The sequence below is a fragment of the Neoarius graeffei genome, chromosome 14, assembly GCF_027579695.1.
Source record: "Neoarius graeffei isolate fNeoGra1 chromosome 14, fNeoGra1.pri, whole genome shotgun sequence".
In the NCBI taxonomy this organism is placed as follows: domain Eukaryota; kingdom Metazoa; phylum Chordata; class Actinopteri; order Siluriformes; family Ariidae; genus Neoarius; species Neoarius graeffei.
Window position 1 is genome coordinate 46373773 of NC_083582.1, and position 26329 is coordinate 46400101.

At 40.7% G+C, this 26329-nt stretch overlaps 1 protein-coding gene across 1 annotated transcript in view; it reads left to right on the plus strand.

Annotated features, from left to right (window-relative positions):
• Positions 1–26100, plus strand: part of LOC132897742 (protein shisa-6) — a 74345-nt gene extending 48245 nt beyond the window's left edge. The window contains exons 4-7 of the mRNA XM_060938968.1: positions 6535–6573; positions 16659–16721; positions 22070–22222; positions 25295–26100. Coding sequence (XP_060794951.1) covers positions 6535–6573; positions 16659–16721; positions 22070–22222; positions 25295–26100 — 1061 coding nt within the window. The remainder of the gene's footprint in view (positions 1–6534; positions 6574–16658; positions 16722–22069; positions 22223–25294) is intronic.
• The last annotated feature ends 229 nt before the right edge of the window (positions 26101–26329 follow it).

Sequence of the window (26329 nt, forward strand, 5' to 3'; positions counted from 1 at the left end):
TTGTCAGTTTATTTCAGTTTAACAGCCTACTTTTATTCTTTTATTCTTCACAGCGCACGCTGTGTTCTAGTCCCGGGATGAGCTGTCCCCTCTGCTCTCCCTCTGCCTCCTTAAATAGGGCGCGGTTACTGGGAAGCCACACAAACACAGGTTAATTACCGTCAGGTGTAGTTATTCTGCCACTCACCTTCCCTGGCTCCGCCCTCCTGTCACAGACCGGCGCTTGACCACGCCCCCACTGCTACAGGCAAGCAGAAACGTGCACTTCTGGAGCAATGAGGAGACAGAGTTCATGCTCATTCAGCTTAAGGACTTGAATATATTAAAATTCATGGACGGGAGAAAAACGCGCAATGGAGAACACGGAACTGATAACTTTGTTTACACTTTTGAATAGCTCTTCTTCATGACGACAACCAGAAGTGTACCAACACGATGGGGCGTGTTGCGCCACCTGTGGCTCGGGTGCACAATGCACCTCACACAATAGCCCGATTTCAGTTGCGTGCATGTAGGATTGGATTTCTCTGGCACCCCTGCTGGGACCTTCAGCTCGATTACCGACAGCAGCTCAATTTGGACGTGCATGTAAACGTAGTCACTGACTACGTTTACATGCACGTCCAAATCGAGCTGCTGTCGGTAATCGAGCAAAGGGTCCCATCAGGGGTGCCAGAGAAATCCAATCCTACATGCACAAGTGAAATCGGGCTATTGTGCAAGGTGCATTGTGCACCCGAGCCACACGTGGCGCTACACGCCCCATCGTGTTGGTACACTTCCGGTTGTCGTCATGAAGAAGAGCTTATTGAGGTATTTCACCTGATGTCACAGGGTCACGTGACGCCCCGGTGTCCACCATTTTGGACGGCAAGCTAGCTAATGTCAACAACAGTAGCTAGTAAGTTACTGTAGCAATATTTACGTTCAGTCATTTGGATGACTGTTAAAACCTTTCAGTCTCAAGTTTTTCCTTTACTGGATTTACTAGTTTACTGAGCTAGCGCGCGATGGCTCCCGGCTTGGCCGGCGAGCGCGCGATGGCTCCCGGCTTGGCCGGAGAGCGCGCGATGGCTCCCGGCTTGGCCGGAGAGCGCGCGATGGCTCCCGGCTTGGCCGGAGAGCGCGCGATGGCTCCCGGCTTGGCCGGCGAGCGCGCGATGGCTCCCGGCTTGGCCGGCGAGCGCGCGATGGCTCCCGGCTTGGCCGAGCGCGCTAGCTCAGTAAACTAGTAAATCCAGTAAAGGAAAAACTTGAGACTGAAAGGTTTTAACAGTCATCTAAATGACTGAACGTAAATATTGCTACAGTAACATACCAGCTACGATGTTGTTGACATTAGATAGTGCTAACAGCTAGTTGCTAATACACTGCTACAACTACACCGACCCTAATAATACAGTTCTTGGTCATTGCCTGGTAACAGCAAATTTATAACGGGCCATGTCTCAACAGACTAAGAAGTTATTTCAATGACATTTAATAACATTTTGTTTATCCTGAGGACCGAAAGTAAATGAAAATGTGAACAAACCTTAGCTGTAATCAGATGGCGACCACCGGCTCCAGGGACGACCCGCTGATGTAGGCATGTTACCCAGCCTGACACAAAATATTTGTAGGCATCCAAACTCTTATATGCTTTCAGATCAATACCTGTGTATGGCGATGGGTTTTTAACGACATAGGTATACAGATCATGTGGGCCGAAGTCAGGTAAAGACGAGGGCTTCGTGTACTTCCGTACGTCAGTGAACAATCCTGGTGGAAGCAGGTAAACGTCATTCTCTAAGCCTGCTAACCTCAATTTTTGCAAATACCTCTCCCTCTGCTCGCCCTGTAAATGCCCTACATCGCTGGATAGTGAAGGTGTTTTCTGCATCTCGCTCCTTTTTCTTTTATGTTTTTCGTTTGTCGCCTTCCTCGCATTCAAACTGATTCGAGCCATGCCGTCCAAAATGCCAGTGTCACATGACTTGGTCACGTGAGTGAAATACCTCAATAGTGTTGCCAGATACTGCTGACGTTTTCCAGCCCAACACATGTTCAAATCCGCTAAAATGCACTTAAAACCCCCAATCTGGCAACACTAGCCGTGTTCAAGCTGTTAGGCTTGCTCTAACAGACTATGGCTACAAACTGTCCGGCGCAGACCACTGTTTTGTAAGACAACTTATTTTGCACAATAATATTTTTCTAAAGTCCATTTTTTGCTTACAAAAAAATATTTTTTTTGCTTACAATTTAACTTGTCTTAATAAACACACAAAAAGTTCAATTGTTTTGTTTTTATTGACATTCTTCAGATGTTGGACATATATATATATATATATATATATATATATATATATATATATATATATATATATACACACACACACACACACAAATACAATGACTTGTTTATGTACACAATTCACAGCTATGCAACAGCTATACAGATGTATTTGGTGATACAGTAAGTGAGCTAAATTTTAACAGTGCAAACAATGCCACAAAAAGAAAAAATTCATGCTGTTGTCATGATTCGTTGTCATGCCAACCGAGGCTGTTGTGTTTCCCGCTTGTGGTCTCGTCACTCGTCACTTCCGGAAGTAGCTCGACAACTAGCTCGATAGGGTATACATGCACTAAGTAGCTCGGCAGAAATCGCATAAACTAGGTCGTGTAGCTCGATTCCAAGAAATCAAGTTCGGTTCAATTTCAGCCGAATTAAGGTGTATACATGGCATTTTGAACTTCAATTTCAGTCGAACAACGGCAGAAATTCGATTCTCTCTATGTGCATGTAAACGTAGTGATTGTTGTTCAGTGTTCTCCTGATGGTGGACTCATGAACATTAACATTAGCCAATGTGAGAGAAGCCTTCAGTTGCTTAGAAGTTACCCTGGGGTCCTTTGTGACCTCGCCGACTATTACACGCCTTGCTCTTGGAGTGATCTTTGTTGGTCGACCACTCCTGGGGAGGGTAACAATGGTCTTGAATTTCCTCCATTTGTACACAATCTGTCTGACTGTGGATTGGTGGAGTCCAAACTCTTTAGAGATGGTTTTGTAACCTTTTCCAGCCTGATGAGTGTCAACAACACTTTTTCTGAGGTCCTCAGAAACATGTGTTGTGACGATCAGACTTTGATAGATCCCTGTTCTTTAAATAAAACAGGGTGCCCACTCACACCTGATTGTCATCCCATTGATTGAAAACACCTGACTCTAATTTCACCTTCAAATTAACTGCTAATCCTAGAGGTTCACATACTTTTGCCACTCACAGATATGTAATATTGGATCATTTTCCTCAATAAATAATTGACCAAGTATAATATTTTGTCTCATTTGTTTTACTGGGTTCTCTTTATCTACTTTTAGGACTTGTGTGAAAATCTGATGATGTTTTCGGTCATATTTATGCAGAAATAGAGAAAATTCTAAAGGGTTCAAAACTTTCAAGCACCACTGTAACCACTACACCACGGTGCCACCCTAATATTAAAATAGCAAGGCCAATTCTTTTGTTTTTGCTATACAGTGTAGACATGCATTTGAGATCAAAAGATAAATAGATCAGAATAGATCAGAATTTCAGCTTTCAATTCTTAGATGTGTTAACTTACAAAATGGCACCTTTTGTTAGACCCCACCCCTGTTTTCAAAAATATTGGAACATGTGACTGACAGGTGTCTCTTGTTTGATTGTTTAACTGATTAATAGCGCTGAATGTCTGCTCTTGGTTTAAGTCCTGGGTTTCTCCTGTGAAGACTGCATTTTTCAGTAAAAAGGACAAATCAACATCAGGATCAAAGAGCTGTCTATGGGAGAAAAGCAAGCCATTTTGAAGTTGAGAAAAGAGAAATCAATCCGAGCCATTTCACAATCATGGGGCATAACTGATACAACAATTTGGAATGTCCTAAAAAAGTAAGAAACCACAGGTGTACTAACAACCAGACTTTGAACAGGTCAGCCAGAGAAAACAGCAGCAGTTGATGACAGAAACATTGAGAGCTGTGAAGAAAAACCCAAACACAACAGTCAGTAACATCATCAACAACCTACACAGGGCAGGGGTGACGGTGTCACAATCCACCATATGAAGAAGACTTTGAGAGCAGAAATATAGAGGTCATGCCACAAGATGCAAACCCTCATATTATTTATTTAAATATACTTTAAAACCATCTGTTCCTATACTTTTGCTCACATAAAATTTGGATGGTCTGTCACGCTTGAAGTTGTTTAACACATCTAGATGTAAATATTAGGAAATGAAAGCTGAAAGTATGATATATCATCTCATATTCATCTTTTGATCTCATACCTAAATGTCTTCAGTGTATAACAAAAAAAAAAAATCTTGCCATTCCAATACATTTGGAAAAACACCATATCAAAACTGTTCTTACATAGTTTTATCCAAAGCTGGAGCTATACATTAAAATTATTTTTGGTTATTTATTAAAAGTATTGATGAGTAATCTTGCCAAAACTGAGGCACTTCTTTGTCTGTATGTATATGTTTGTAACACATCATCATACATTCATCCCTGGAAGAACAAAATCCCTGGAAGAAAAGATTTAGAACCTTAATTAGACTAGCATTGATTAAAACATTTCTGAACATCCTCTACAAACAATGTATTTTGCATAAATATTTATTGTATTCCCCAGCAACCATTCTTCCATTATAGCCAGATATACTCCAGATTTCCATTATAAGTGAGTTTTGTGTCAAACTGTTTTCTGTCTTGAAAACAGTTCGACACAAACTGTCGGAACAATGGAACAATGGCATATTCCTTTCATGGAAAATTTTGATTGCTCATATAAACCAAGCACTACAGTTTTTCAGTTACACTGAAACTGAAAGATATTCTGAATTATATTGTGTTTAATATGTGTGTCCAAAACAGAAGGCATTGATACTGAATAAGTCAGTTGTCTTACAAAGCACCTGTAAGGAAATATTTTGAGACAAGCTTCCAAGGCAGCTTATGTCACCACATTGTCAGATTGCTGCTCATGCTAACAGCCATTAAACAAAAGATTCTGTTAGGCAAGATGGAAAAAAAAGTATTAGAGTAAATATAATAAATATTCTTTGTCTATTCCAAGCATTTCCCACTAGGAATGAAATCTTATGTCAAGAATAATTACCAAAAAAAAAAAAACTTATCTGTACTCACTGTTTCCCATGCCATTTTTTTTAAAGACTGGATGCTACAAAGGGTGTCACGGTGGTGTAGTGGTTCGCACTGTCACCTCACAGCAAGAAGGTTCTGGGTTCAAGCCTAGTGGCCGATGGGGGTCTTTCTGTGTGGAGTTTGCATGTTCTCCCTGTGTCTTTGTGGGTTTCCTCTGGGTGCGCCGGTTTTCCCCAAAGACATGCAGATTAGGCTAATTGGTGGCTGTAAATTGACTGTAGGTGTGACTGTGAATGGTTGTTTTTCTCTATGTGTCAGCCCTGCAATGACTTGGCGACTTGTCCAGGGTGTACCCCGCCTCTCACCCATAGTCAGCTGGGATAGGCTCCAGCTTGCCCGCAACCCTGCTTAGGATAAGCGGTTACAGATAATGGATGGATGGATGGATGGATGGATGGATGATGCAAAGGACTGCAATCTATTTAGGTTAGCAATTGATATATACACTCACTGTCTGCTATGAACTCTTATACATTCATGCATTTATGAAGTCCATCAATAATGTGGCAGCAGAGCAATGCATAAAATCATGCAGATACAGGTCAAGCATAAGAATAGAGAAATACAGTATATGAGCTCAATGACTTGCTGATGGGATTTCAGAAATGGCCTGCTGGGATTTTCACATACAAGAGTGTTTTGAGTTTACACAAAATGGTGGGGGGGGGGGGGGGAGTCAGTGAGCGATGATGGTGGAAGAGGAAGCTGGTCAGACATGTTTGAGCTGACATGATGGCTACAGTAACTCAAATAACCACTCTTTACAACCATGGTGAGCAGAAAAGCATCTCAACCTGTTACACACCATGTCAAACCTTGAGGTGGATGGGCTTCTACAGCAGAAAACCACATCTAGTTCCATTCATGTGAGCCAAGACCTGGAATCTGAGGCTACAGTGGACACAGGCTAAGCTGAAGTTTGTAAAAACATCACCTGGTCTTTTTCCGATTTTCAACTGTGCAGTGTGGAAAGCCTGTGCCCACTGTAGCCTCAGATATCTGTTCGAAATTCAGCCTAGTAGGCAGCATTTTTTTATGTTTTGGACACATTAATAGTAACAGTAATTAGAATTTGGTATATTTTTTCAACATTTTTTCATGGCTTCTTATTTATGTAACAGCATGATTTACTTTATCTTTTTCAAGTAATTAGCATGATTCATTTACCTGTGAATTTTAGCTAGACTCCCTCAGAAAAATATAACAAATGGAGTGGCCTCTTTTGGAGATGCCGGATGTTATGTAATGCCCTCTCTATAGTGTGTGTTTGTACTCAGTATGCTGGATGGTCACCCACTCACCGCCTCGCTCTGCTTGGTTGTGTTTTCTAGGTGAAAGGCAGTGGCCAATGCGGTCTCAGAGTCACCATGGTAGGAAGGCAAATCTGTGTGGTTGAGTGTGTTTTCCCCTTTGACCCCTGACGCTAGCCTCTGTCTGTGTTTGTGGTGGTTGTGTACGTCCATGTACTCTCACCCCTCACCTAGTAGATTTGTGCCGGCACTCGATTAGATTTGTCCTGTTTTTGTTCTCTTTATTTCTTTCATTAAAAGCCCAGCACTCCCTTCTGCTTGACTCACTTCCCTGTAGTGTCTCTGTTCCTCTGGACTCTTTTCTGTCTCCTGGAGTCTGTTACACAAGCTTTGACCACCTCAGAACAGGAAATGCAAACACCTGTGCAAGGATAAAGACAGTTTTATTGATGATGTTACTTCTTGTTAATAAAAGAAGACATCAGATAAATCTGTGCTTATCCTTGTTAACAACTCAGCGCTACTGTTCATCGCAAGAACACCTGGATTCTGGAATCCACAGGAAACCTGGTATGTGTAACAATGATTTACAACAAGAAAAGTAATCTTTCTTTTGATGTACAGTCTTTTTTCATAATGTCGTTACTGGTGTTATGAAATACATTTAGCCTGAGTGAAATTAAATAAAAACAAGTAAACACAGTGTGCCGTGAGCTTTTCCTCTGCAATGTGCCTTCGCAGTCAGGAAGTCCACCCATGCGTTAGTATGGGGTCAGTGTACTTCATATTACTGCATGTCCATGATATTGCTAAATGAGGCAGTGAAGTGTTGCTGCTCACTGTGACCTCTGGAGATAGGTTATATAGTCACTTGAAAAGGCTGTCAGCATGCATTTGTCAGTGTGGGACCAAGCACTTCACAAGAAAGACCAGGTTATTATTTACACATCAAGCTTTTTCACATCTATTGCTTCTTGCCTTGGGTTTGTCAGGGTATTATTGAATATAATCACAAATGGCTACGGAATGCTTCAGTGACTTACTATTGCTCATTTTCACCTGCTTCATCAACAACCTAGCCCTTCATGGTACTGGAGGTATGCCTTAACTCTTTTTTTTTTGTTATCCCATTTTGGCTGAATTTTAGTCATTGCCAATTCCCAACCACAAAACAGCTTCTAAGATACAAAGCCAACCACCAACTCATGCTATGTCACAGGGCAGCTGTACTGTACAATTGGAGGAAAGTGTTAACTACTTTCACACAGGTAAATCAAAATTTTAATCTTTTTTCATCTTTCTCAAGGAACTTCAGAACTCCTTCCAGCTGATTTACTCTATTGAAAGATAAAAAAAAAAAAAAAAGCTGTAAAGCCTTGACAATTTATAGCAATTTGTGATTTTGGCCACCTGCTGATTCCTACCTACCAGCCAGCTCTCCCCAATCATGCTACTGCTACCAACCAGGGTAACACCTGCTTCCTTCAAGACACATGAAACCAACTGTATCTTTTTCAACTGCTACTCATACTGCGACACACGGCAGCATAACGTACTCAGAGGAAATTTGCCCTCTTCTGCATACGTTCATGAGCTTACAGGAGCCTACAATTGTCTAGAATTGCTGTAATATGCAGAGAAGAGAGAGTATGCCCCTCCCAGCCAGAGATCATGGACAGTTTTCCCCTTTGACTTCCGGTGGCATTGTTGCAATTCAAATAAATACAGAAATGGTTAAAGAAACACAAAATCAGTGTGTCGTCAAGATAGTCTGAGTCTCTGGATTTGAACCCTGCTGAAGACCCTGTAATTCTGGAGGGCTCTCTATATATATTGAGGTCATCCTTTGTCCCCTCTTTCATATCCATGAGCCCAGAGCTGTCCATCCTGATTGACAGGGGTGAGAGTAATGCGTCCCTCCCAACCAGACAGCAGAGCTAATTATACTCCCTTGGATCCCAAGCCACCAATCGCTGTGTCATCAATGGCATTCGAACGCCCAAAATCCTAAGAATAGCGTGAAGTTTTTTTGTTCTGCCACTCAGGAGCCCTCCTTTTTTCTGATTCCCAGTGAATTCTGGCCAAGCCCATGAGTTTTACTCCAAATCTGCATGCCAGACCATTATGGAGTTTAACATTTTGCAAGTAAAGGTTAATTCTCTTTGTCAGTCGCTAAATGCCAACTCCCATCGGGTTCCTGGCCCCTGCGTCCAGCAGAGCAGCAGAAGGGCAAGCCCACTGCATTTGCCCTGTCAACATACCCACTGGGGCAAGAGCCTGCACCTCACCTGGCCCTGCCCTGGATATCACATGATGTTGGTAATTAATGGTTGGATCAGGAATTTGTTTTGTATGGTAGAAGGAAAGGAAAAAATGCAAAAGGTTAAGTTTGTAAAAGGATGTAAAATAACTTTTAGGTCCGGTCTCTCCTGCTCATGGTTCACTGATATCCATTCCACCAAACCTCAATATCCTTAGCACCAGCCACTTTTTGAAACTCATGTTTCATTAAAGGTCAACCAGGTATTTTATTCATGGTATTTTTAAACCATGCTGAGAATCTTAGTCATGACGTTCAGTGAAAGAAAAAACGTCATCTTTAATCAGACACAGTGTAGGAAAGGAATGTTTCCTGATTTCAGATGGTTGGCATGTTGTGGTTATTAAGGAAGCAATTTGTGTGTTTCATTTGCTTCTCAACAATGCTGGCCTGGCTTAGGAGTGATGGCATGATGGAGGGAGGGGAGGGGAGAGGGGGTGCTTTGCAACACTGGAGGCTACACAGCTGTTCATGCAAATGTTCTTTTATGACCTTGTTTATTTATTTCCCCTTAAATTCTAGGTTTTGTTTTGTTTTTCCTTTGACCTAGGTCATCCCTTTTAGGCTTAAGATTCAGAAAAGAAAAGAAAAGAATTACATGGTTCATTTCAGGCTTTTGTTTCAACTATTTTTACTAAGTTTTCATATAAATATAGTCTTTTTTGATGTTTTCATGGCCTTGCTTATGCAAATTCTAGATGCCTGCATATATGTTTTTGAGGGTATGTTTTTTAAATTTCATTAGATTCAATTTGTGTATGCAAAAATATTGGACGATAAGCCTCCCAGCATTTGTTGCACTTGTAAACAAAATCTTGAACAGAAATGATCAAAGTGATAAAGCAAAGGACTTTCATAATATGAAAATAATTTGCTTTGCAAACTAGTCTTGTACCCCACTATTTTTGCAGTAATACAGCCTACATATACAACATTTGTCAGTCTTTGTGATGCCAGTGCAGTTTTTCTCATGTGAATATGCAACAGAAATGTCAGAATACTGAATCACTGGTGTACCATCTGGATATTATTATGCGGCCTGGCAGGAGTGTTGTTGTCAGGATGTATTAGGTGTGAAGCAGGAATGCGTGCGATGTGAAGATTCATTCGCCCGTAGGCGCTGGGATCAGTGATTGCTGCTCCCTATACTGTTTTTGTTTTGAAAGGCCAAACCCATCAACAACGTAGGCTGTACATGATTCACAACAAAGTAGACCTCGTGGTGAAACAAGGGAGCGTTAACACTGCGAGTTCAGCACAGCTTCTGCGACTCAGCCATCCTGCATTCAACATCTCTCTGAATCTGTCAGCTCAAGGCAGTAGGTCAAAACTTTCCCGGATTGAGCACAGTTGAATCCTTTGCCCCTAATGACACCTAAAGTTTTTGTTCTCCTTTCTCCAAGGAGCCTGAATGAAACAAACTGAAACTTTACCATCCGCCTACTTACCTGAATAGCCTTAAAGGCAAAATGGGAAACATCTCCATAACAAAAGACAATAGTGTGCCCCTGTGCCTCCAATTAATTTTCACATTCTCAGGCTTGCCAAGCAGGAAAAGAAAAGAATTGTAAAAGTCAGGCAGTTCTGGAGTGGGTTAAGTTATTATTAATAACTTTCCACCCTCTTTGCTGGCCATTCCCTGTTTTTTGAGTCAAGAGTATGACAGAGTAACAGGTCACTATAACAGGCTAGCTAGCTCCACTTTAGCCCTCTGAAAAAAGGCTAATTGGTCCCCAGATTAAAGCAAGGTCACTCAACGGGACTGTGCTTGGTATTAATTAGGCCTCACAATAAAGCTAGATTATGTCTCTGCACTGCCATTCACACACACTTGGTCTAATATGTGACTTAATTTGATAGTGCACTGGCCTCTTAAATCGTCTTTAACTTTTTCACTTGAACTTGAACACTTCTAATTTAGCAGATGTTGCAGAAGCAGACTCATTGCTGAGGTTTTTCCCCCAGTGTATTTGTTCAGGAATTAGACTTCTCAGACTCTTAGCGTGGCATATTTTTTAAACTCAGCAGTGTTGAAGAAACTACTTTTTCAAGCTACAAGCTACTCATGATTTATAGTAATTAGCCTACAGCTGAACTTAAAAGAGCTCGCTACATTAAAAAAAGGAGCTCGCTATATTTGAGTTACTTTATTTGTTTCCTTTAATCTACTTTGTCAAACTGAGGGAAAGCAACTAACGTGTTCATTTGTGCATGTAATGTATTGCACAAAATAAAATGTATATACTTTGTGCAGGCAGTGCCATAACACGGATTTTATTTTCATCTTTGTAAACCACTCTGAGTGAGATAGATGAACATTACTTAACTATAAAACAACAATTATGAGCAAAGCAAGAGATACAGACTCTTAATTCAGCTTGTCTCTAGAAATATCTAGCTAGCCAGTTAACATTAATCTGTATATACTACAACCCCGATTCCAAAAAAGTTGGGACAAATTACAAATTGTAAATAAAAATGGAATGCAATAATTTACAAATCTCAAAAACTGATACCGTATCCACAATAGAACATAGACAACATATCAAATGTCAAAAGTGAGACATTTTGAAATTTCATGCCAAATATTGGCTCACTTGAAATTTCATGACAGCAACACATCTCAAAAAAGTTGGGACAGGGGCAATAAGAGGCTGGAAAAGTTAAAGGTACAAAAAAGGAACAGCTGGAGGACCAAATTGCAACTCATTAGGTCAATTGGCAATAGGTCATTAACATGACTGGGTATAAAAAGAGCATCTTGGAGTGGCAGCGGCTCTCAGAAGTAAAGATGGGAAGAGGATCACCAATCCCCCTAATTCTGCGCCGACAAATAGTGGAGCAATATCAGAAAGGAGTTCGACAGTGTAAAATTGCAAAGAGTTTGAACATATCATCATGTACAGTGCATAATATCATAAAAAGATTCAGAGAATCTGGAAGAATCTCTGTGCGTAAGGGTCAAGGCCGGAAAACCATACTGGGTGCCCGTGATCTTTGGGCCCTTAGACGGCACTGCATCACATACAGGCATGCTTCTGTATTGGAAATCACAAAATGGGCTCAGGAATATTTTCAGAGAGCATTATCTGTGAACACAATTCACCGTGCCATCCGCCGTTGCCAGCTAAAACTCTATAGTTCAAAGAAGAAGCCGTATCTAAACATGATCCAGAAGCGCAGACATCTTCACTGGGCCAAGGCTCATTTAAAATGGACTGTGGCAAAGTGGAAAACTGTTCTGTGGTCAGACAAATCAAAATTTGAAGTTCTTTATGGAAATCAGGGACGCCGTGTCATTCGGACTAAAGAGGAGAAGGACAACCCAAGTTGTTATCAGCGCTCAATTCAGAAGCCTGCATCTCTGATGGTATGGGGTTGCATTAGTGCGTGTGTCATGGGCAGCTTACACATCTGGAAAGACACCATCAATGCTGAAAGGTACATCCAGGTTCTAGAGCAACATATGCTCCCATCCAGACGACGTCTCTTTCAGGGAAGACCTTGCATTTTCCAACATGACAATGCCAAACCACATACTGCATCAATTACAGCATCATGGCTGCGTAGAAAAAGGGTCCGGGTACTGAACTGGCCAGCCTGCAGTCCAGATCTTTCACCCATAGAAAACATTTGGCGCATCATAAAACGGAAGATACGACAAAAAAGACCTAAGACAGTTGAGCAACTAGAATCCTACATTAGACAAGAATGGGTTAACATTCCTATCCCTAAACTTGAGCAACTTGTCTCCTCAGTCCCCAGACATTTACAGACTGTTGTAAAGAGAAAAGGGGATGTCTCACAGTGGTAAACATGGCCTTGTCCCAACTTTTTTGAGATGTGTTGTTGTCATGAAATTTTAAATCACCTAATTTTTCTCTTTAAATGATACATTTTCTCAGTTTAAACATTTGATATGTCATCTATGTTCTATTCTGAATAAAATATGGAATTTTGAAACTTCCACATCATTGTATTCCGTTTTTATTTACAATTTGTACTTTGTCCCAACTTTTTTGGAATCGGGGTTGTAATACATATTGAATTAAAGGTAGACTGCCTTTCAGATTTTTCAAGTGTAAGTCATAAAAAGAATTTTCCCTGACACCCAATTATTTTTGTTTAGTGGACCGTAAGCTACTGAATTCGAATCACAGACTTCCAATTTTATTAAGGTTTTTTTTCTTCTTTTTAATAGAACAATTAATGAATTTAGGGCCACATGGCCCTAAATTCTTTGCTATTTTTTCCTGCTTCACCATGACCCAATTCAAGATACTATGTCATGCATCACGTGGTGGGCTTTTCTCGTTCACACAAGGCATTGTACGGTAGGATACAAATTTGAAACAGGAGAGAAAAATGGAGGATGTGAATGTACAAATGAAACGTGAAAGACCGACTACAGTAACAGAAAGCAAGAAGAAAAGACGTTATGTTGTGAAGGAAAAGAAACACAGGACCAAATTAATAAATATCGGCGAGCACCTCGGTGTGATCAGCTGTTCATTTAGCGACAGAATGATGTAAATGTCAGTGCACAGTCAAAGGTAAACCTGCACATGTGCACACGGACTTCCTCTGTCTGCTTGAATGCGTGAAGCGAGTGATTTCATGCACATTATTTGCTAAGGAATCCCCTCAAATTATAACTTCCCAGCCATAGAATGGCCTGATATTTTGTGAGATAGAAATAAATATATATCACAATGACCAAATTTCAGAGGGAACTAAATTTCACCGATTTTATGAAATCGAAAGGCCGTCTCGCTTTAAGTAGCTGTGTTCTGCTACAATATGTATGCTTTTCATCATTTCTTGTTACTTCATATTAGCTGATGATAACTATTAGACTAAACCATATCCAAAGTCAGTTGTCAATTGAAACTTCACCATCACATTAATTCAACAGAAATTACTCAATACCTAATGCTATTACTCCTGATTAAACTCTTAACCTAACCAGCTAGGTAATCAACTACAATAAAAAATAAAATAAAATAAAATAAATAAAAGAGCTATATGCATTTATGGGACTTTAAATTGGTGCTTTTTTTAACAGCCTTTTGTTCATTTATGTATAGTTTGAATAGTTTAGAAACAAATATACCTGATCATGGATATTCTATAGGTCTATAGTCTAGTTTTTATCATTAGTAGGATACATCTCTTTAGCATGATGCTCTTATATTCCCTATAGAGAGCTCTGTGAAAGAGGCATGTACCTTCTGCATTCTACACAAGTTTGAAATATCAAAAAATAAATTACACATTCACATTTCTTTCATTCAAAAATAGTATTCAACTGGTTGTGTGAGAAGGGAAAAGTAGTGGTATAGTAAGGCAAAACATTACACTCTACTTGATGAAAAAGTAGCATGTTATTGGAAAAGCTACAGCCCCGATTCCAAAAAAGTTGGGACAAAGTACAAACTGTAAATAAAAACGGAATGCAATAATTTACAAATCTCAAAAGCTGATATTGTATTCACAATAGAACATAGACAACATATCAAATGTCGAAAGTGAGACATTTTGAAATTTCATGCCAAATATTGGCTCATTTGAAATTTCATGACAGCAACACATCTCAAAAAAGTTGGGACAGAGGCAATAAGAGGCTGGAAAAGTTAAAGATACAAAAAAGAAACAGCTGGAGGACCAAATTGCAACTCATTAGGTCAATTGGCAATAGGTCATTAACATGACTGGGTATAAAAAGAGCATCTTGGAGTGGCAGCGGCTCTCAGAAGTAAAGATGGGAAGAGGATCACCAATCCCCCTAATTCTGCGCCGACAAATAGTGGAGCAATATCAGAAAGGATAGTGTAAAATTGCAAAGAGTTTGAACATATCATCATCTACAGTGTATAATATCATCAAAAGATTCAGAGAATCTGGAAGAATCTCTGTGCGTAAGGGTCAAGGCCGGAAAACCATACTGGGTGCCCGTGATCTTCGGGCCCTTAGACGGCACTGCATCACATACAGGCATGCTTCTGTATTGGAAATCACAAAATGGGCTCAGGAATATTTCCAGAGAACATTATCTGTGAACACAATTCACCGTGCCATCTGCCGTTGCCAGCTAAAACTCTATAGTTCAAAGAAGAAGCCGTATCTAAACATGATCCAGAAGCGCAGACGTCTTCTCTGGGCCAAGGCTCATTTAAAATGGACTGTGGCAAAGTGGAAAACTGTTCTGTGGTCAGACGAATCAAAATTTGAAGTTCTTTATGGAAATCAGGGACGCCGTGTCATTCGGACTAAAGAGGACAAGGACGACCCAAGTTGTTATCAGCGCTCAGTTCAGAAGCCTGCATCTCTGATGGTATGGGGTTGCATTAGTGCATGTGTCATGGGCAGCTTACACATCTGGAAAGACACCATCAATGCTGAAAGGTACATCCAGGTTCTAGAGCAACATATGCTCCCATCCAGACGACGTCTCTTTCAGGGAAGACCTTGCATTTTCCAACATGACACTGCCAAACCACGTACTGCATCAATTACAGCATCATGGCTGCGTAGAAGAAGGGTCCGGGTACTGAACTGGCCAGCCTGCAGTCCAGATCTTTCACCCATAGAAAACATTTGGCGCATCATAAAACGGAAGATATGACAAAAAAGACCTAAGACAGTTGAGCAACTAGAATCCTACGTTAGACAAGAATGGGTTAACATTCCTATCCCTAAACTTGAGCAACTTGTCTCCTCAGTCCCCAGACGTTTACAGACTGTTGTAAAAAGAAAAGGGGATGTCTCACAGTGGTAAACATGGCCTTGTCCCAACTTTTTTGAGATGTGTTGTTGTCATGAAATTTAAAATCACCTAATTTTTCTCTTTAAATGATACGTTTTCTCAGTTTAAACATTTGATATGTCATCTATGTTCTATTCTGAATAAAATATGGAATTTTGAAACTTCCACATCATTGCATTCCATTTTTATTTACAATTTGTACTTTGTCCCAACTTTTTTGGAATCGGGGTTGTATATTATTTTGAAAATAGCTCAGCTATTAAAAATAGTGTCACTGCATGTAGCTAGCTACTCCCCAACACTGCATGTTCATTTATAAAGTGTAATTTTTATGGCATTAACAATACTTTTTTTTTCAGTAAAAAATATCCATATTTCTCAGCAATGTTCAACAGACTCCTAATATTGGTGCATTGGGTCCATACCACAATGAAGTCATTTATCACTGGTCCGTTGTTGGCAACACAGGATAGCTGCCATTTGTCACCACTCACATTACAGTGAACTGCACGTACCACTCCCCAACCTCCACAAAAGTCACACACTGCAGTACCATGGCCTGAACATTTCCAAACCAAGTGCTTTCTGCAGCACACACACACACACACACACACACACACACACACACACACACACACACACCACAGTAAGACATGCACATACATACAAGGTGACAGCTGGAAAATAAAGCTTCCCCAAATGTAGAAACATAAAAGTCAGCAGATGAGTGAGGCTTAATTATGGCAGACCTACTGTACATGAATAACAAATATGTATGTTTCTAAGGTATCATGCTTACCCATATAGCTTGTGGTACTACAGATGAGTACTTGATGTGTATAAAGCAGTTTGCTGTTTCTGCATGACATCTCTCTTCTGTCATGTCAAACATAAATCTCAGTGCACTCATATTGTCATCACCATTGCCATGTTGTTACTCTATAGTCCATGTAATTTATGTATGCTGGAACATTTTGTTCATTATGATTAAGAGTTTGTCTTCCATTTCTCTTATCTGGGCATCCATGTTCTAGATAAGAGCTCATTTTGTATCATGATTTGGTTTTTTGTTTGGTTTTGTTTACTGGCAAATCAGACATGTCATTGCTTCTTCTGCAGGCACGCATCAACACAACTACAACCATGTGGGTCTCAGTAGTCCTACTCGAACTCCTAAAAATGGTAAGGATCACTCTTCTCCTCACTCATCACATTCTTTTGGGATAAATAAAGTTTATCTGTCTACCATGATAACAATGGTCATACTGCAAAAACAAACATTGTTATGTCTTTCACTGCCATTTTTTTCTGAGATGTTTAATATTTAACCACCACCTGCCGCCAAGCCTGATGGTTCTGTGAACTGGCCAATGCCACTGTACATCTTCCACACTGTCACCAGCAAGAGGATGTGGTTCACATTGATTTGAGTTATTGTTCTCTGGAGGACACAGTCCACTCTGTTCAGAATGAGTGGTGCTCAAAATTGAAAATGCTCAGCTTGGGCTTTTTGCCAGTTTGGCATGATCGAGCCAACAGCTAATTCACAGGGATGTGTGTGACGGACGCTTAATCTAATAGTAAATGGATTCACAATAAATGTACCATTTAATATGTAATGTATAATCATGGATTATATGGTGATGCTTTGAGATTTTAACATTTTTGGAGGGAGTTTCCAGCATCAGCATGCCACAGGTTTCTGCCACAACGAACACTTCAAGATAAAGGACTTTGTGTTTTGCAGAATCTCAGTAACAAGCTGTGCTTTTTCATGTTGTTCACTTCATCCAAGTATCGCAACAGAAAAGTGTTTGCCTTATTGTTGAGAGATTGCAAGTTTCGACTAACAATGCCACACATATCCTAGTCAAGGGAGTGAAATTAGCCATGTTCTCTGGGTGGGAGAAATGGCAGAACTGCCCCTACTCAATAAATCAGAGCAACAGAGCAACAATTGCAGGCATCTGTAAGCACATGTATGTTTAAGAGGGCAAATAATGCTAAGGTTCAGCATGAGCAGCAGTTAGAAAAGAAGCAGTGGCTAACTCATCTGTTTCAAAGGAAGCACATGTTAGCCTGGTGGGTGGGAATTGGCAGGACCAAATTGGAAAATGGGGTAAAAATACTTCAAGAGAAAAAGTCATGCTGTTGAGCAGCTATAGTGTTCCATAACATTAGTGTAACTACAGACTGATTTAAAAAAAAAAGTACGATGTCATTCTTTAATAAATAAAAATCACTAAGAGGAGTAAAACACTTTTGGACATACAGTTATTGGAAAATAATCACACCACCCCCTTGTGTTTTATTCCGTACATATTGTGGTAAATTAATGCATTGTTAAAAATAATGACAACAATGCAAAGACGTGTTCCATAATCAAGAGGCCATATTTGGTACCTAATTTGATAAACAACCACAACTGAGTGCCTTATGGTCTCAGGTTCAGAATGTTGTTAATGAGACTGGTAGTACATGCCATGACATGTAAAGGTAGTAGGGGTAAGGTTAGAGTTAAATAAGATATATATTTATATCATCTTACACCGGGTGACATGGTGGTGTAGTGGTTAGCGCTGTCGCCTCACAGCCAGAAGGTCTGGGTTCGGCAAGGGCCTTTCTGTGCGGAGTCCGGAAAGTCTCTCCATGTCCGCGTGGGTTTCCTCCGGGTGCTCCGGTTTCCCCCACAGTCCAAAGACATGCAGGTTAGGTTAACTGGTGACTCTAAATTGACCATAGGTGTGAATGGTTGTCTGTGTCTATGTGTCAGCCCTGTGATGACCTGGCGACTTGTCCAGGGTGTACCCTGCCTTTCGCCCATAGTCAGCTGGGATAGGCTCCAGCTTGCCTGCGACCCTGTAGAACAGGATAAAGTGGCTAGAGATAATGAGATGAGATCATCTTACACCTGCCACTCCTTCACTCTTTCTTCCGAAATGCCTTTTACTTAGAGTCAGAATTTGCTTTCATAATCTCATTCCTTTCCACAAAATGAAGTACAAAGCAACCAACATGACCATTTCAGCGCGAGTCAATTCACTCAGGCCTGCCGCAGTGCACGCACTACACGTCGTGCGCTTGAAGAATCAATTCGAGCAGACAAACAAGCCTAGCAGGGACGACAACTAGAAAAACAAGCTGACACTGAGTATTCATACTCCATCGACATTTTTCACTTAATGAACACACACTGATCAAAAGATGAAGGGAAAGCTCAGAATGTGTGCTATGTGTGCCTCGGATAAAGAGCTCTCAACTGGTGCCCTCAAAATGTGGAGGCTAGAAATGCTCAAAGTAGCAAGCAGCAACTGCTCCTCTTGTTAGTGAAAGGATTAAATCACCGCCTTTTGGTGAGCCGCTTTAATTCGACCGGGGAGGAAGTGGGTGGGGTGAGAAGATGGATAGCACTCCCTAACAAGCTCCAAATACTTTTTTTTTCAGTAGAATGGCTGTTATAAGACAAAGCCTGTTATTGCTCTTTCTCAGAGAGGTTAATTCTGTTTATGGCAATGGAACTTTCCTCTCAATAACACTGCAGTGTAGCCTCCCAGACACTTTCTTTTATTACTATTGCTGTATCCTTTCAGATGTTATGATTTAATTAAGAAACAAAAACACAATGTTAATAATCATGTTTAATGCTTAAAAGAGGAACAGACTGTATTACTACATTTTTTTGTGTGTTTTGGCTACAATTTATGCATTCTTACCGTACATGTCTCAGATCGCAGTATCAGTTGATACATTATAAACGACCACTTACCAACACCAACACCCTTCTCCTTTCCTACTCTGATATTAAATATCCTTTATGTGATATGAAATGAATGAAACATGATGGCGCATGCTGTTATAGGCAGGCTTGTAGTACTTGAGTCTGACTCGTGCCCTATTTTTAAGGACTCGTGACTTGACTTGGACTTGAGCACTGATGACTCAGACTTGGACTCAGACTCGTGCATTAACTGCATTCGGACTCGTAAATTGAAGATAAGGACTTGGATTTTTTCTTTATTTCTTGTAACATGCCATAATAATTTGGCATAAGATATGTATATTTGTATCTACATTAATTTTTATACTAATTTTGTGCAAGAGAATGCACATTCACCTGTTCATACGTCATGTTCAGGAACAAACTAATGTTAATGGCGCTAAAATGCCTGGAGCGAACGCACCTAGGATTATCCACTTTGCTTATACAGACTTCCCGTGCAGTGGGAAAAAATGCACTGCTATGTGCTCTATATGTAGAAGAACTATCGAGGAGATGACAGGGACAACCTCGAACTTCATTCATCATTTGGCAAGACTCCACCCAGAGAAGTAAGTGACACGCTATGTTCATTGCTTTGTTGATAGCGGGGCTTGCTTGCTGACCGATGAACTAGCTAGTGTTAACCCTCTCTCATGTTATTTGCCCTGTTGATAGCGGGGCTTGCTGAGCGATGAACAAGCTTTTTATCTGTAGCCTATTAACTAAAATGGGGCAGTCAAGCAGTAGCGTTAATCTAACACAGCAGCAGAGACGGTTTCACATAAAGGAAGCAACAGCAACCGTCAAATGGTGCGATTGGAGTCTTGTTCTCGGACTCGACTCGGATCAGTAGTGGACTCGACTTGGGCTCGACTCGAAATATTCTTTAATGACTTGGACTTGGGGTGGCACGGTGGTGTAGTGGTTAGCACTGTCGCCTCACAGCAAGAAGGTCCGGGTTCGAGCCCCGTGGCCGGCGAGGGTCTTTCTGTGCGGAGTTTGCATGTTCTCCCCGTGTCCGCGTGGGTTTCCTCCGGGTGCTCCGGTTTCCCCCACAGTCCAAAGACATGCAGGTTAGGTTAACTGGTGACTCTGAATTGACCGTAGGTGTGAATGTGAGTGTGAATGGTTATCTGTGTCTATGTGTCAGCCCTGTGATGACCTGGCGACTTGCCCAGGGTGTACCCTGCCTTTCCCCCGTAGTAAGCTGGGATAGGCTCCAGCTTGCCTGCGACCCTGTAGAACAGGATAAAGCGGCTACAGATAATGAGAATGAGACTTGGACTTGACTCAGACTTGAACACTGGGGACTCAAGACTGGACTCGGACTTGAGGTTAAGTGACTCGACTACAACACTGGTTATAGGAAACTAAGCAACGATGCCAAGTTTATTATTTTCACATAAATGGATGTCTTGAAGCGTTTTATTCCTCTTACACCACAGTAATTTGTCGCTGATTACTTATTATTTATTATTGCTTTGGGTGTAGTGTAAGCTTTCTTAGCATATGGTAAGTTACATTTCGCTCAAAATTGCAAAGTATGTCAACAAACCAAAAATAGAACAACAAATCTGAATTTCACAATAACACCATCAACAATATGAGAACCAAACCAGAAACACAAACACAAAACCAAAATACATCAACACTAATTCAAACTGGAAAGGATATGTCCTTATTTAACATCGCGTGCTTGTTGCTGCTTGGACATAGTGCATGACTGTCATGAGTAAATAACATTGCACTTTTTCTGTCTGTTATCTAGTGAGCCTAGCCTATGTTATTATAGTGAGTTATGCTTTCTTCTGAATAACGCAGTTTCCTTTTGGCAGCTTTCAAGCATTTGCATACCCATATTAATGCTGTGCAGAGTTAACTGCATGTCTAAAAGAAATATATGAATGTCCATGATATGCTCAAATAAATGCAAGTAGATTCATTCAGCCTCATACAGTATTTCTTCTTACTGCAAACATTGTCCAGTTTTCCAAGGTTTCTCAGATTGACACACGCTGTAGCCAATCACCAGTGAGCATGTGATACTCAGTAAGGACCTCCCCTTTCCATTTTGAGTTAATGCTGTTGTGTTACTGATTTTTCTGTCATGTTACTGAATTTGCTGTTCTGTGTTTGGTTTGTTAATTCGTTTTTCACTTACACAGCCACCTACCAAAGCCTTTTCCTCCTCCTCTCTTTAATAAAGATGAGACGGTCTTGCTGTGCCATACCTAGGACTTAAAGAAGCAAAGCCCACAGCATGAACCGTGTAAAATAGAATGCATGGTGTTGTGTAAACACTATCCACCTTTCTTACTGCACCCTCCGGCTCCCTGATGTATCATGTTTGTCTCGGAGCCTGTTCCATGGCACTAGTATCTGTCCTACTTTTAACCAAAGCATGATCCTTGCATGTCCAAACCATGGCCAGGCTGGCATGATGGGCACAAAGCTCAGGGAGATGAAGGAGCTGCAGTGACATCCTCTTTCCTCCTCCATGGCTTTTACTCACATCATATCACTAAGGAAACAAAGGTCCTCTGCTGACTAGCAGGCTGGAGATGGGACACTATTTACCAGGGCTTGACTAAATCACTGTCTCACAATGGCTCATTAGCCACTAAGTCATAGGCTCCAGTTCATCCACTGATTTCCCTGCAGTCCTTCTGCTGCAGCATCGAACTTCCCCAAGCAGAAAATAGATAAAATTGTTTATAGTTGTTACTTTGTTTTGACGCATCTTTTGGTCTGCTGTCTTGTCGTCCTCCAGAGAGCACACGCATGAACAGCATCCTCACATCGCAGACGGAGCCATACGATTTGTCCTTCTCCCGCTCCTTCCAGAGCCTCTCGCACCTGCCACCATCCTACGAATCTGCCATGAAGGCTGACCTCAACAAGTACTCCTCACTCAAAAGACTGAGTCAGAGCCACTTTCTCATTCTACACTCTATTGAGCTTGTTGTTTTTATCAAGGCTGGGATCAATTTTGTTTCAATTCCTTTCACTTCAACCGTAGCGAATTCAGTTGACGACCTGAAATTCATCTCGTAATTGAAATTTGCAGATTCAATCCATTATTATTATTACTTAATTTCACTGTGGGAATTGAATTTATTGCTCAGAATTGCTGGAATTGACCCCAACCCTGCATTTTACACTCTGTTCTGAAAGCATTTAATGGTCTTTTGTATTTGTATTCTATATCAAGAGTGCACAAACCTGCTCCTCGAGATCAATTGAGTTTAGCAAGCCTGATCCAGCTTATTGAGTTTGTCGGGATCTAAACTTTGCAGAAGGATCATTCTCCAGGAGCAGGATTTACCACCTGGAAGAATACATCCATGATTGGACCATTAGGCTTGTCAGACCACCCAAGCTTTATTAATCCCCCCCCCATTCAGAAGCCTTCTTTAAAGCATGGCATTCAATACTAAAGCAAGTGATGATCATATTGCAGTTTGCTTCAGTCGCTGCAGAAGACTTCTCCATGACCTCTCTGCTCCATTCTATTGATCTGGTGGATTGTAGATTTATGCTGTGTAATAAGATCTCCTTTCATAATGTGCCCTAAGTAAAGAGTAAATATATCATATGGTTTGTTTAATTTAATATGGATTAGTCCAGGACCCATTGGACTTGAATCCAAGTGAACTATGGGAAATTTCTTTCCACCTATAATAACTACATACATCCAGTCATAAATGCTGAACCTTCTGTACTCTGCTCATAGTAATACATAAGTGACTCTTGTCTCTTCTTTGAGCTTAAATTAGTTTATATATTACCAATTTTATTTGCTGATATTGCTTTTAAATATATTTTTATACTGTTAAACTTCAAAAACCTCAATTGTCTTATAACAACTGACAACCTTATGGCTTCAGAGAAGTATGTCAGCTTGCTTTATTGTGCCTTGAAGGCTGAGAACAACATAGAAGAAAGACTTATTCATAATAATTAATGATGAAATATGGAAAATGTCTGAAGATTTGCCAAAGGCCATTCAGGTAGAATTGTAATTCACAGAGATTACATACACATATCTACCAATTATAGAAACATATATTCTTGTCCCTGTGTCTCCGATATAAAGCATCTCCATCGTCTGATTAATAGACTTGTGAGAGTTTGTGAGTATGGGGAGTATAATATCCTTTTGCAGTGAGAGTTTTTTTTTTTTTACCCTTCAGTACGTATATTAAGAATTGCACACGGTTGTGGTGTTGGGTTGATGAACTGATAATCTACTGAGATTGTTCAACTTGTATGAGTTGTACTCACTTTAAAACTTGAAGAACATTTCATTTTCAATAAGCTTGATCGAGAGCTCATGCAATACTGTAAGTTTGTTACATACTGTCTCGAAATCTAACACCACCTCAGAGAGCTGTAGTCTAAATGTGGTAGCCTTCAGTCTGGAAATCTCTAACTTGGGTCTACTAAATGATGTTTCCTTGATTTGAGGTTTTAATTTCCTTGAATACAGGTTTATTCCTCCCTCACGTTAAGCACTATCAGCGTCTCAGCTAGACTGTGTGAGGAGAGATCTGTCGAGTGGAACAGATCTCAAGGTCATCAGCTTCATTCTTCATCTTGGAGGAGGCCATAATTTAATTACTTTGCTTTCCTAATCATTCAGTTACAGATACAGTCGTCACTCGGTGCTCTTATGTGTGTGAGCTCCAGGTTAGATAACCAGTGAAAGCTATTTATATATCTCTATAACTGGAATCCTAACAGGACCATCATACTCTGTCATGAAAATGGCATACTCTATATTGATGTCTAACTATAATTTAGCATGTATGTAACATTCTGTATTTAACATTCTGGTATTTCTGATATTACTCTTAGGGGTGGAACAAAAAAAAAAGATATAATCATGCAGTAATCATAATATAAGCATATTATGCTGCAGCCGGAGTGTAAGCGTTACACTGTTAGATTTAGGAAGTGCTAGATTTTAAAACAAATGTAAAAAATACCATTTTCTAATTTCTCATTTTGTTCTTCGTGTGTGTTTTGTGTGTGTGTTTTGTTGTTGTTGTTGTTGTTGTTTAACTTGAACAGTACCTACACTGGGTCTTTATAACATTCATACCATTGCATAAATCTTGGCAATGACAGAGCGTCTATGAAAGCCTTAAGTAAAGACTTAAGGTCATATTGTACAGTTATATGTGCCTGTCTTTACATGAAAGAGAGAAGAGAGAAGAATCCTCAATTAGCATTATGGGTTGGCTATTTATGTCATTTTTTTATCCTTATCCTGAAAGTTGTTGATTTGTTATTAACAGCACATTTATCATTATTGTAACTGAGTGAAGGTGCACATAGTGTTTCTTAACAGTCTTATGAAAGCCAACTTTAGTTTGACCACATGAAATATATTAATTTAACTGGCATCTTATCTTATTACATAATTTAATTTGTATTAAGATGGTGCTTCATAATGCTTTTGAATCCAAATATGAAATATATATACACACACACACACACACACACACACACACACACACACACTTAACAGAAGATATTTCAAAGCTTCATGTATTCCTGGATTAGTGATGACAAACTATTAAATTGTTATATACAACAGTCTTAAAGAGCATTTAAATTACATTTTAAAAAAATGGTAAAGACAATGTTGGCTAGGAAACAGAGATAACCTGCATTTGAGAGCATATTTCCCAGTCAGAAGTTTATAGCACTTCTATCTGCCACCTTTCACTCTTACCTGGTACAAGATTTATTAGGTTGCTTTTGTTTAGTAGAACTCATGATTCTGTTACAAAATTTGCTCAGAATAAAGAATCGTATTGTTCCTTATATCAGGAGCAAGCCTCAAACTGATGACTACTAAACCTAAACAGCCTCCAGCACATGCTTAGCTACAGACTGCATGGCTACGATGCACATGTTTTGTTTTGGGTTTTTTTTTTTTTGGACGTTTCAGTGAGTTTTGACTAAGTCTGGCTCTGCTCTTCCACAGCCGACAAGGATGTGGACGACTACTACAGCCGGAAGAGGCACCTTCCTGATCTGGCAGCACGCGGCACCCTGCCATTACACATGATCAAGATGAGCCAGGATGCTCAGACTAGCCAACAGGCTCAACAGCAGCAGCAGCAGTCGTCACGCCAACGTCCTCGCCGTGTACAGAGAGCCATGTCTCAAGACCGTGTGCTGTCTCCAGAGCGTGGCTATGCTCAGGACTATGCCGTGTCTGCCTACCCCACATCTCCATATGGCGAGCGCATCCTATCTGATGAGCAGCTGCTGTCGGCTGAGCGCCTGCGCTCACACGAGCGCCTCATCTCCCAGGACCGGCTGCATTCGCAGGACCGCCACTACTCACAGGAGCGTGTCCACTCGCACGAGCGTCTGCATTCTCACGAACGCATGCACTCGCAAGAGCGCCTCTACTCCCAGGATAGGCTACGCTCGCAAGACCCGCTGCTCTCTCCCGATAAGACGATGTCATCCAAACGTGGCAGCTTTCACGGTGACAAGTCCATGTCCAGAGCCATATCGCAGACGGACATGTTTGTGCCCACCACGCCACTATTGGACCGCTACAAGATGACCAAAATGCACTCGCATCCCAGTGCCTCGAACAACAGCGGCACTGCTCCAGTGCACAACACGCTGACCAAGAACCAAACCACCTCCAAGAGACAGGCGTTTGCCTCACGCCGCACGCAGACTGTGGAACAGCTGCACTATGTCCCACAAGCAGCTCAGCAGCAGCATCACCACCACTACCGTACAGGCAGTAAGACCGAAGTGACTGTTTAACTCTAATGACTTAAATCAGACCTCAGCCATCCACCAGGAACTCACACACAGAAAGATCTGCCAACCAATCCTCATCTACACTATACTCTATTCCACATATACTGTGTACTCAGACAAGAGACCCTTATGTGTGCATACCCATCAATTCTGTGTGTTTGTAGATCACTGATAAAGGATGAACTAGAAGATGTGCAGCTTATCAGAAACCATCCATCCAGTTCTGCAGTTC